At 54.3% G+C, this 12399-nt stretch overlaps 1 protein-coding gene and 1 long non-coding RNA gene across 6 annotated transcripts in view; one reads left to right on the top strand and one right to left on the bottom strand.

Moving 5' to 3' along the window:
• Nucleotides 1–3747: 3747 nt before the first annotated feature.
• On the bottom strand, nt 3748–6052 carry LOC144614402 (uncharacterized). The gene is made up of 2 exons (XR_013552180.2): nt 5904–6052; nt 3748–4314 (listed from the first exon to the last, which is right to left on the bottom strand). It is a non-coding gene; the product is annotated as an uncharacterized LOC144614402 (long non-coding RNA).
• Nucleotides 6053–6217: 165 nt separating this feature from the next.
• Nucleotides 6218–12399, top strand: part of SLC38A10 (solute carrier family 38 member 10) — a 45782-nt gene continuing 39600 nt past the window's right edge. For 4 of the 5 annotated variants that reach the window (XM_078438007.2, XM_078438011.2, XM_078438010.2 and 1 more), the window contains exons 1-2: nt 6218–6631; nt 11735–11852. In XM_078438007.2, the coding sequence (XP_078294133.2) occupies nt 6533–6631; nt 11735–11852 (217 nt within the window). In that variant the 5' untranslated portion in view covers nt 6218–6532. The remainder of the gene's footprint in view (nt 6632–11734; nt 11853–12399) is intronic. The other variant, XM_078438008.2, reaches the window with a different exon arrangement.

Genomic DNA, 12399 nt, shown 5'->3' with positions numbered 1-12399 from the left:
CCCCGGGAGCCCAGCCTGCTCAGCACAGCCTGAGCCTCGGCCCGTAGCCCCCCTCCCTGTATCTGAGCCACCAGGGGGTGACCACAGTCTAAGGCCTGGGAAAAACCCTTGGGTAGTGGCTTCTAGATCTGGGCCCAAGGACGGGCCCCCAAAGCTGGGCCCGCCTAGCCCACCCAGCCCCCTGCACCCAACCCCATCTTGGCCCCAGGTAGCTCCAAGCTGGGGATCCTGACAGAGGAGGAGGGCATGTGTCCACGCTAGGGCCAGCCTGGGTCTCCCCTCCCCTCCCAAGGGGGCCAGTGAAACAGTCAGAGGAGAGTATGTGGACAAACACTCAGGGCTGGTGGAAGGGACCAGATTCGATTGGCTTCTCCAACCTCATCGAGGCCTGACTGCCCCCAGCCCTGCCCCCACCCAAGAAGCCAAGGCCAAGTGCGTGTGTTGGGGGGTAGCATCCTGAGACTCCCTGCGCAGCTGGCATCTCATGTGGTCACTATCCCTGTGACGTGGCCCTCGGCGTGTCTGGCTGTGGTAGGGGGTTGGTGGGTTCCAGTGGCGACCCATCTAGGGGATGCTAAATGAGATCTATTCCTGTGTTCCGGACCTGTTGTCAGGTTTATGGCTGTGGGGTTGTATAAACAGCAGGAGGCAGGGACGGAGCCACCAGGCCCTGGGCTTCTCCCCCAGACACGTCCCTGGATTTGGGGTAGCCTCGAGGCCCTGCTCTGATGCAGGCGGTCTGACCGGGGGAGCACCAACCAGAAAGGGGGATGGAAACTCGTTTCTGGACAGTGCGGTCACTGGGCTGGAGTGAGCATGTAACCCTTGCCTGCCAGGCCCCATGCAAGCTTCCCTGACGCCCACATAGCCCAGGCTCCTCCCCCCCACCCCCCCCCCCCCACCCTGCCCCGCCGGGGTCCTTGACACTCATTTCCGAGGGGCTATCTTGGCCTCCCATCATGCCTCCAGTTTGGAAGCTGGAGACCCAGATGAAAAAGCAGAGAATTGCCTGATAAAGATGCTCTCTGGGAGAGAAGGGGCCAGCCCTCCCTGGACGTGTACAGGTGGGGTCATCGGCTCCATTTCCACTCACACACAGGACAGATCCTGCTCCCTGGCCCGGGCTCTGCCTGCCACCGGCTCCCCTAGAGCCCTTCTCAGAAGTGGCTGCAGTTCCCATGTGGACTGAGCCCAGGCTGGGCCCCCGCATTTCTTCGGTGATGGTTGAGGCGGGGGGATCTGGAGGGGAATGGGGTGACACAGACTCACCCCTGGCAAAGCAGCAGCCCCTGCCTAGCAGGGGAGAAGAAGGATCCTCACCTCACCACGGACAGGGTCAGCACCCCCTCTCCCCACCCATGTGCAGTCTCTTCCTTCCCTAGATGGCGCCCACAGCTGTCGTCTCTAGCAAACTTATGGAAACTTGCTGCCCTTAGAGCTGCCACTTCAGCGGTGGGTGCCCCAGAGCAGGCTCAGAGAGGTTCACGAATGTGCCTGAGGTCACACAGCCTTTGTGTTGGAGAAGCCACAGAGGTCTCCCACGGGACATCGGCACCCTGTCTGTTCTGGTGATTGATCTCACGTGTGGGAGGTGAGTGTGGAGGGGGCACAGGGTCAAAAATGGCCACTGGCTTTCACTTCCGTCCTGAAAACTTCAGGTGGGGCAGGATGAGCTGGGTGTCTGTGCCAGCAGGGATTGGATGGTGGGGAGGCCACCCAGCACTGACGTGGATGGGGAGAGGATCCAGGTGGGGGCAGGGGATTGGAGCCCGAAGGACGTGGGCGGGCGTAAGCCAGGGAGTTGCTAATGCCGAAGGGGTCTTCTAGAATGAACACCATGGCCCTGGACCTCCACGGGCGTTTGGAGGTCCTGCCACGAACTCGTGGCTTTTAACACGCACAGATGGGCTTACGCGGAAGTCCGGCCGTGAGCGTGTGGTGTATGCCCCCCGACCTCCTAGCTCTGTCACTGAGTGGCCCGGGAGCAGGGACATCCCACGGCTGAGCACACACCCGGGGCCCAGATCTTTGCTTCTATTACCATTCTCCATCGGAAAGAATCGGGGATCCTTGGAGAAATGACTAATTGCAGGAGAAGTACGAGATGAGCCGGGGACATCTTACTGAGCAAGAAAGCAAAAGTCCTCAGATCATGACGAGGACACACCGAGGGACAGTGCAGATCTGGGATAAACTAGAACACGGGGAAGAAAACCAGTGATAGTCACGGATTACGACCCACTGAATAAAATAGGAAACCACGAGTCTGCACGGATATCGATCAGTTGATAAATTGGAAGTTTGATAGGGACCGGGATATTTAGTTTCGAATTACCTGCCCCCAAAGCACTCATTAATTACAAACGAGAGAGAGGTAACTTTACGGTGGAGAAGCCTACCTAATCAGGCCATCAAAGAGAACATCGTCCGTGATTGGACAAAGCAAAGTCTTGCAGCACCCGCTAGGATTCAGTGAAAACAGGTCATCACTTCTAAGATATTCCTGCCAAAGAAACGTAACTTAAATCTCAGAATGAGTGTAGTAGGCACAAAGGCCTCCCCAAAGATGTGCACCCCTTAACCCCTGGAACCTGTGAATGGGCTCATCTGGCCCAGGGGACTTGGTAGAAAGGGACTAGGGTAATAGGCCTTGAGATGGGAAAATTATCCGGGGTTATCTGATGAGCTCAATCTAATCATGTGACTCCTTACAACGGGAAAACTTTTCCTGGCTGGGTCAGAGAAATGCACATTGAGGGGGAGTTGACCCCTCCCTCCGTTGAAGCTCTGAGAGTGGAGGAAGGGGACCATGAGGTGGCCTCCAGAACCTGGGGACGGCCCTCCGTTTACAGCTGGCAAGAAAACAGGGCTATTGGGCCTACCACTCTAAGGAAGTGAATTCTGTGGGCGTTCAGGAGCAGGAAACTGATTTTCCCCTAGGGCTTCCGGAAAGGGGGTGGCCTGCCCAGGCCCTGACTTCGGTTGCTGAGACCCATACTGGACTTCTGACCTACAGAACCGTAAGGTAAGGGATTCGTGTTGGGTAAACTGATAGGTTTGCAGTGATTTGCCACAACAGCAATGGAGAACTAATACAATGAGAAGACATCAGACAGGCCCAGTATGAGGGACATACGGTTAGTTATCAAGCACATAGAAAGAACTTCTCAAAATTCATAAGCTAATTAGAAGAATGGGTCAAAAGGACCAGGCATTCCACAGAAGAAATACGAACGGACGATAAAAAATACGAGTAGGTGGTTGACCTACAAGTAAGGAGAACAAACTAAAACCGCAGGAAGATTTCATTTTAGTCACCAGACTGACCACATTGAGGATACCAAGTGATGGTGACAATTCAGAGCAGGGGAGCGCAATGCACGGCCCTCAGGCCAAATGGGGCCGGCCGATATTTTTGTAAATAAAGTTTTATTGGAACACAGACACACTTCTCTGTTTACGTATTGGCTAGCGCTGCTTTTGAGCTACGACAGCAGAACTGAATGGTGGGGATAGAGTCCACATGGCTTGCAAAGCAGAACACATCATCTGCTACCTGACTCTTTGCAGGAAAGTTTTCCAGCCTCCGATGTAAACTCGCAAGAACTCTTGTAAGTACTTTGAAGTACAGTATAAGCAGTTCGGCCATATCTAGGAACATCGAAGGCTCGCATACTCTTCAATCTACGATTCCCCTCGTAGGTACCTGCTCTAGAGAAACTCTAACAGAGGAAAGAGACAATACCGTCACCGTATCACTGTTTATAATGGCAAATAACTGGAAACAAGTGAGGTGCCCTCAGCAGGAGCATAAACACATGTATTCTGGGCTATCAGAACAGTAGACTTCCATAGAGCAGCAAGAAGGAATGATTCAGAGCAGCAGTATGACGGTGAATCTTGCCAACGGTTGAGTCAAAAGAGAAGTTACAGAAGAATACACACATGTGAGTCCACGAGTAGAAACATCAAAAAGGCCCAAATGCTCTACCCCCGTACGCTGCTGAATTAATTAGGCTACAACTTGGGCTTCATGCAACGGAGTCCAAAGTAGCAATGGCTTAAACGGGAGGTTTGTCTCCACTCCGTGGAGCAGTGTGGAGGAGGCAGTCAGGGGCTGGGATGATGGCTCTGCCATCTCATGTTGTCCAGGGATCCAGGCTCCTTGCAGCTGGCTGTTCCACTCCTGCCACGGTCCGCATGGCCCGAGCCGGCTTCCGCCCGTGACCTCTATGTTACAAGCAGTAGGATGAGGCGTCACCAGACACGAGGGAGGCTGGGGAGTGCGTTCTTTATCCTAGGCAGCCGTATGTGCTGGCGAAATTTGGGAGACAGAAAAAATGAATATTAAGAGACAAATAGTAAACTTCCCAGTAATTGTTTAGGGATATATCCATATGTGGTAAACCTTTAAAGGAAAGTAATGAGGGGGTGCCTAGGTGGCTCAGTAGGGTAAGCATCTAACTCTTGATCTCAGCCCAGATCTTTTTTTTTTTTTTTAATGTTTATTTTTGACAGAGAGAGAGACAGAGCACAAGCAGGGGAGGGGCAGAGAGAGAGAGAGAGAGAGAGAGAGAGAGGGAGACACAAAATCTGAAGCAGGCTGCAGGCTCTGAGCTGTCAGCACAGAGCCCAATGTGGGGCTCGAACCCAGGAACCGTGAGATCATGACCTGAGCCAAAGTCAGACGCTTAACCAACTGAGCCACCCAGGCGCCCCTCAGCTCAGATCTTGATCTCAAGGTGGTGAGTTCAAGTCCTGTGTCGGGCTCTGTGCCTGGCATGAAGCCTATTGAAAAAAAGGAAAAGTAATGAAATGATAAAATCTGGATAGTGATGATCCCGAAAAGCTGTGTCCACATCTGGGAAGTGGACAGGAAGGGGCCAAAGGGAGTCTCTAAGTTAGTATTCTGTCTTAAAGCCGAACGGTGGGGTCATGAGTATTTATTACTCTCTGTGAAAACACACATTTGAGTTTCATATCCTATCTTGCATGCTAACATCTCACAAAAATTACGTAAGTAATAAAAAGGTTATAGAATGTATGTATGATTTCTATAAAGGAAAATAAATGGCATTTCCTGTTTTGACTTTGAATTTAAGTACTCTTTACCCGGTATTCCCTCTTCTTCGTCTCGTGTCTGGGGTGGGGTGGGGCGGGGGGAGAGCCTTATCTAGTGGCTGCCCTGCGTGCAGCTGAAGAATCAGCTTCTGCTCTAGGACAGAAGGTCCTTGGTGTGTCCACAAACGCAGTCGCCTTATATCCTCTCCCAGCAGCTGGTAACTCTTCCTGTGCACAGCTCCACCTTGCTTGGATTTTCTTGCTTCCTCCTGAGAAGGTCCTTCCCAGCCCTCCTGTCTCTATGCATCCAGTCAGCAGACACATAGTGAGCATCGCCAGGTGCCAGGAATTCACAGATGTCCTCTCTCCATTCTCTCCCTTAGTCTTCCATTCCTGTTTGTCCCTCAAGGCCAGGCCTAGAAGCTACCTCCTTCTTGAAGCCCGCCTAGATTTCAGGAGTCCTATTGGTCTCTACCTCTCTTGTCCTCTCACAGTATTTCCTCTGCTCCTTTTACAATGTTAGCTTCTCTCTTTGCACTGATCCGCGTGTAGTGCTAAAGGGCGCCGGCCCAGGAAGCAGATCCCCACGCCCTCTCCTACCAGCTGTGCGCCCACCAAACCTCTCTGTGCCTCCGCGTGTCACTCGTAAAACGGAGGTGCTAGCTCCTCCACACTGGTTCGGTGTTCAGCTCCAACACTTAAGCCCCGGTCCCCGCGGCCGGGGTACCCAGCACACGCCCCGAAATCGGTCCCAAAGTGTAATCGCTGAAACTGAACCCCCCCAAGCCCAGCTCTTCCCCGAAAGGCGCCGCGCTGCCCTTTCTCTCTTGACCGCCACTGACCTTGTCCTCCAGCCCCTGCAAGGCGAGGCTCAAGAAACCGGATCCGCGGGAAAAGCGGCCTGAAGCTCCGGACGGATGCGGATCCTCACCCCGAACACGGCAGGCCCCGCCTGCAACCCGCCGACCGCAGGCCCCAGGCCCCGCCCCGGAAGCCCGCACCCACTTCTCATTGGCTCACGATCCGCCGAGGCCCGCCCCACCAGGCCACGTCGATTCTTCCTCCACGCCAGCCCCGCAAGACACCGCCTACCCTTCCAGGCCCACCTTTCATTGGTGCTCGCCCCTCAGAGCCCGCCTCCTGCCGTCACTTCCGGGCAGAGGAGGCTGCGGAAGGCGGAAGTGTTCTCGCAGAGGCGGCCGTGAAGTCGGGCTGAGGTGTCCCTGGCTGGTGCCTGGCTACTCTTCCGCGTGTGGGCGCGGGGACCCGGAGGCGGCCCCGAGAGCTAGTGGGGGAGGGGGGCGATGCCATGAGGCAGCCGGAAAGCCTGGCGAGGTCTGGAGGTTGACTGTCCCTGCCGCCTTCCCGTGAGGCCGCCGCCTCCAGGCAGCCGCCCGTTCCCCTCGGGGTCTCGCATCCTGCGGTCGTCCAGCGCCTGGGACCGGGGCCCCCGGGCCCTAGACACCGCGCTATGACGGCGGCCGCCGCCTCCAACTGGGGGCTGATCACCAACATAGTGAACAGCATAGTAGGGGTCAGTGTGCTCACCATGCCTTTCTGCTTCAAACAGGTGAGTCCACCGGGACAGGGGTCGCCCCTTCGCCGCCGCGGGCTCACCCGGCCCAGGGTCCGCTGTTGGCGGGGCGCGGGGAGCCAGGGCCGGGTGGATGTGCGGGAGAAGCCCCAGAGGATTCCCTCCGTAAAAGGCGAGCGGTGGCGGAGTTTCGGCCTTGGCCGGAGAGTTCCCGGTTAACAACTTGAGACCCCAGTGCAGAGCGTGGCAAAGCGGAGTGATGTTTCCCGGGTGGGGAGTGGCCACAGGATTCGGTGTTATCCCTCTTTAGGATTATAACTTTTTTTTTTGCGGATTTTATTTGTAATCTCTGCACCCAAGAGATTGGGTGCTGGGGCTCGAACTCGGGACCCTGAGATCAACTGAGCCAGGCAGGCGCCCCCTCTTTATTATTATTTTTAAAAACTGACCCGACTGCATTTGTAATAGGGGCGTGTGTGTGTTGGGGGGGGGGCACAAGTCAAGTCCTTCGTCCTGGAACTAGATTGGGGTGTTGGTTCCAAGGTCGTTACAGAATTTGCTAGATTGTGGGTGTCACCATATGTAAATCTTACCTCGGTTGAAAAAATCGGCAATCTATTTAAAAATAGGTGTCGGGGGGCGCCTGGGTGGCGCAGTCGGTTAAGCGTCCGACTTCAGCCAGGTCACGATCTCACGGTCCGTGAGTTCGAGCCCCGCGTCAGGCTCTGGGCTGATGGCTCAGAGCCTGGAGCCTGTTTCCGATTCTGTGTCTCCCTCTCTCTCTGTCCCTCCCCCGTTCATGCTCTGTCTCTCTCTGTCCCAAAAATAAATAAACGTTGAAAAAAAAAAAAAAAATAAAAAAAAAAAAAATAAAAATAGGTGTCGGGCATTAACGACCGGATGGAAAAAAGTCACCATTTTTGAGATGTGGATTCATTTGGCTTCTGTTTAAATAACGCATAAAAAATAGGTGTTTGGTACTTTAGAAGAGGAACGTTGGTGAAATTGTCAATTGGGCAACTTCTTCCCTAAAAATGAACTTCTTAGCTTCAGTGCCCGGTGGATGGAGTTGCGGCTCTCCCTGCCCACCTGAGAGAGCTGCTTCCTTGGGGGGGGGGGGGGGGGGGGGGGGAAGAGGAGGGAAAGGGCAGGTGGCCCGCAAGGCCACACATACCAGTCTTGCGTGATGAAACCAAATAGGTAGAAAAATGAAAATAAAATGACGTTCTGGAACTGAAAGTGGGCATCAGTAGTTTGATTTTGGAGTAACAGACACTTTGCATTTTTCATATTGAGCATCTTTTGGATAAAAATAGCACATTTATGTTTTTAATCTGGAGATTCTTTTTTTTTTTTTTAATTTTAAAAGAGTGTTTATTTATTTTTGAGAGACAGAGACACAACACAAGCAGGGGAGGGGCAGAGAGAGAGAGGGAGACACAGAATCGGAAGCAGGCTCCAGGCTCCCAGCCGTCAGCACAGAGCCCGACGTGGGGCTCGAACCCACGAACCGTGAGATCACGACCTGAGCCGAAGTCAGATGCTTAACCGACTGAGCCCTCCAGGTGCCCCTAAAAATTTCTTAAGTAGGCTCCACCCCCAACATGGGGCTTGAACCTTGAGATTAAGAGTCACATGCTCTACTGACTGGAGCCAGCCAGGCACCCCTGAATCTGCATTTAATTTTTTTTTAATGTTTATTTATTTATCTTGAGAGAGAGAGAGAGAGAGAACGAGTGAGGGAGGGGCAGAGGGAGAGGGAGGGAGAGGATCCCAAGCAGGCTTTGCACTGTCCCTGTGGAGCCTGATGCGGGGCTCGAACCCACAGACCGCGAGATCATGACCTGAGCCACCCAGGTGTCCCTTTATCTATTTATTTTTATCTTTATTTTAAAAAAATTTAAAAAAAAAATTTTTTTTTTTTTTAACGTTTATTTATTTTTGAGACAGAGAGAGACAGAGGATGAACAGGGGAGGGACAGAGAGAGAGAGAAACACAGAATCTGAAACAGGCTCCAGGCTCTGAGCGGTCAGCACAGAGCCCGACGTGGGGCTCGAACTCACGGACCGCGAGATCGTGACCTGAGCTGAAGTCGGACGCTTAACCGACTGAGCCACCCAGGCGCCCCAATCTATTTATTTGTAAAGTCAGCTCTAGCCCCAACCCGGGGCTCGTACTCACGACTCCAAGATCAAGAGTGCACATTCTACCGACTGAGCCAGCCAGCCAGGTGCCCCTGGAGATTCTTGGTCCCCCGCCCAGGGCCTACCAGCCTGCATTCCTTTAGAGCTCCCATGTGGGTTACTGATCTGTTGACAGACACGTGGGCGGGAGGACAGGGGCCCTGCCTGCCGAGGTGACAGGCCACGCTGCACCTGCTGCTGCAGAGCCCACGGCGCCCATCTGTGTGTAAGCGCTGCAGATCCCAGCGTGCACTGTGACTTGCCTGGCGTGGCCCGGCCTCCCGGGACACGTGTGGTTGCATGCCTGCAAGTCCCGGCTGCCATCCTTGAAATCGGTCGGTGAGGTGCCACCGTGGCAGGGCTCTGGCGAGGCACGCGTTTGGACCCGGGTGACTCAGCCGTCCCCGAGTCTGCTGTGGGGTGGGCACGAGGCCCTGCCAGAGCATTTAAACGTGGGCCAGACTCACTGGCCCAGGGGGAGCTCACAGCTGAGTGGCGGAGGCCCACGTGCATGCACAGAACCGCAAGTGGTTCCCCCACCCTGAGGGCCTGGCGGGGTTGGGACAGCCACTCTCGTCTGGCCGTGGCATCCCCTCCGTGGGCGGCCCTCGGCTGGAGCGCAGCAGGAGGCCAGCGGGCACTTTGGGGATGTGTGTGCTTAGTGTCCGACAACCATGCCATTTAAAAAAAGTTGGTCTGGGGCTTTTTTTGTTGGTCTGGTTGTAGTAAGTCGGGTCCTTTAAGCAAAAATGGACATTTTGCCGAAGCAAGACATACATACAAAGAAACACCCTCTTAGGTGTCCTCGTGCCGGGTTGTGAGAAAGTGAGCACACACGGGTAACTAGCTCCCGCATCAAGGAACACAGCCTTGCCAGCACTGTCCCCTCCACGGGCGGCCCACCCTCTCACCTCTAGGGCCGTCCGTGGGTGGTGCCTCTGTGTTGACGTTATGGACACAGAATCATCCTGCTATGTGCATTTTAAATTAAAAACAAATTTTTTTTTAATTAAATTTTTTTTTTTTAATAAAAAAAATTTTTTTTAACGTTTTTTAATTTTATTTTTGAGACAGAGAGAGACAGAGCATGAACGGGGGAGGGTCAGAGAGAGGGAGACACAGAATCCGAAACAGGCTCCAGGCTCTGAGCTGTCAGCACAGAGCCCGACGCGGGGCTCGAACTCACGGACCACGAGATCATGACCCGAGCCGAAGTCGGATGCTTAACCGACCGAGCCACCCAGGCGCCCCTAAATTAAATTTTTTGAGAGGGACAGAGCACGAGCAGGGCAGGGCCTGAGAGAGGGAGACGCAGAATCCAGAGCAGGCTCCAGGCTCCGAGCTGTCGGCACAGAGCCCGACGCGGGGCTCGAACTCACGAGCTGTGAGCTCATGACCTGAGCTGAAGTCGGGCGCTCAACTGGCTGAGCCCCCCAGGCGCCCCTGCTATGCGCGTTTTAATGTCTACCTACCTACCTGTGCGTTTTAATGTCTGTTATACAGATACGCTACAATTCATTCCCTTCCCTGCATCTGGAGCTCTGTGCGCACCTGTGCGCGGGCTTTGCCGGCACGTGTGCATTTCTCTGGGGTGTTTATCTTCGAGTAGAATCGCTGGATTGTAGGGTATGTTGTATGTTCGTCTCTGGTCGACACCAGTAGGACACTTGTTTCTTCAGCTTTTATTTTTTTGCTTTATTTTTTTTTTCCTGCAAATATGGGTAATGCGCTTAGATTACACAGCGGAAAAAAGGGAGTGAGAAGGAAACGACATCTAAGTGAGTCACCCAGAAATTCTTACAAAAGTCCGAGGCTGGGTGTAGCCCCCAGGAACCAAAGTCACCGTTGACGTTAGGAACTAATAGAAAATTTTACAAAAGTCTGCTCGTTGCAGCATTCAGGCACTTGTACGAAAGAAAGGAGGGCTCTCTCTACAGGGCTCCTGACTTGTAACAGGGACCCCTGGTACCTCACCTGACACGGGGGACCCGGAAGTCAGAGAGGAAAGACGACTGGATAAAACAAAGATACAGTCACGGAGGTTCTCTACTGGTCTGCTCTGTAGGGGCACCAACCTTCGGGTTGTTTCCCCTGCTCTCAACTCAACCTCAAAACCCGGTCCCAAGACCCTGTGTTTATTTCAGTTGCTTAAATTTTTTTTTTTATTACCACGAGTGGGGGAGGGGGGCAGAGAGGGGGCGGAGAGAGAGAGAGAGAATCTTGAGCAAGCCCCACACCTAGTGTGGAACCGGACTTGAGGCTCAATCTCATGACCCTGGGATCATGACCTGAGCCAAAATCGAGAGTTGGATGCCCACTGACTGAGCCACCCAGGCGTTTTGACCTTGTGTTTATTTCTAAAAATGCTCTAGCCCTTTAGACGCTCCCCAAGGCTTCCTAGTCCCTGCCCTGAAGCTGTTTCTTCAGCTTTCGATTACGGATAAATCTTCCGTACATGCAGGTTTTGGAGTGAACGTGTATGTGTGCATTTCTCCCGGGAAAATAGCGGGGGGTGCGATCGCTGGGTCAGATGGTGTCTCTGGAACTCGTAAGAAAGGTGTCAATGTCATTTTTAATCTCTTCCTTCCGGAATGTGGTCACCACTCATAGCTGCTGATGTAAGTGGCTAGAAGGTGGCGAACTGCTGGGTGCACGCGGAGAACTGGGGGGGCCGCTCGTTGGCGGCACCTGGCTATTCATTAAGACTCGGAGAGGCCACCGAGGAAATGGTGTCCGTGGCACTCTTTCAGGGCCGCAACGCGTGTGGCCGCCACACGTGGGGAATCGGTCCCTGTCAGCGCTAGGAATTGTCACCCGTGGGCAGAGAAGCGAGGCAGAGCCGGGGTCTTGGATCAGCAAGAGCGGAGGGAGGCGGGGAGGGCTCTCGGGAGCCACGCGTGTGAGGCCACAGTACCGGCTGGTTTTATTTTGTCTCTTTTTCTCCCAACCCTCCAGTGTGGCATTGTCCTGGGGGCCCTGCTCTTGGTTTTCTGCTCTTGGATGACACATCAGTCCTGCATGTTCCTGGTGAAGTCCGCCAGCCTGAGCAAGCGGAGAACATACGCCGGCCTGGGTGAGAGCGCTGGCCCCTGGCGCGGTGGCCCCAGCCCGAAGCCCCTTCTTAGGCAGGCAGCACGCGCTCTGGCGCCGGGCCCTTTCTCCCTCGTTCGTTTGCTTTTCGTCCACTTTATGCTTCCGGACTTCCTTGAACGGCATTTCTTTTCCTTATCGTAAAGCGTAACTCGGTTTTCAAAAACCGTTAACGGAAACACGTGCGTTACCATCGACGGGACCCTTGTTCCGCCGTCCCCGACTTGTGCAAATACCCGTGGGGAGTCTCCCTTCCGAACTCCGGCGGGACCCGCGGTCCTCAGGCCCGGGGTCTGCTGTGCTTCCGCGCCGTGGATGCCATGGGGGAGACGGTCATGGGCTTGGGCCGGTGGCGGGCCCGTCACCTGTCTCCCTAGCGGTGCTGTTTCCCCGATGCTCACGGTTGTAAGTTTGTGTCCTTTAGTTCTGTCTTCCTTGGATTTCGGGCGAGGGCGAGGGCGAGGAGGCTGCGCTTTCTGCTTCCTTTTGGTTTGGACTGTTTCCTAGGACGCTTGGCTCCGCGGGCGGGC

This window comes from Panthera onca, chromosome E1 (genome assembly GCF_046562875.1).
Source record: "Panthera onca isolate mPanOnc1 chromosome E1, mPanOnc1 haplotype 2, whole genome shotgun sequence".
Taxonomy (NCBI): domain Eukaryota; kingdom Metazoa; phylum Chordata; class Mammalia; order Carnivora; family Felidae; genus Panthera; species Panthera onca.
Note: the sequence above shows the minus strand (reverse complement) of the source record. Positions and strands in the feature narration are given on the sequence as shown.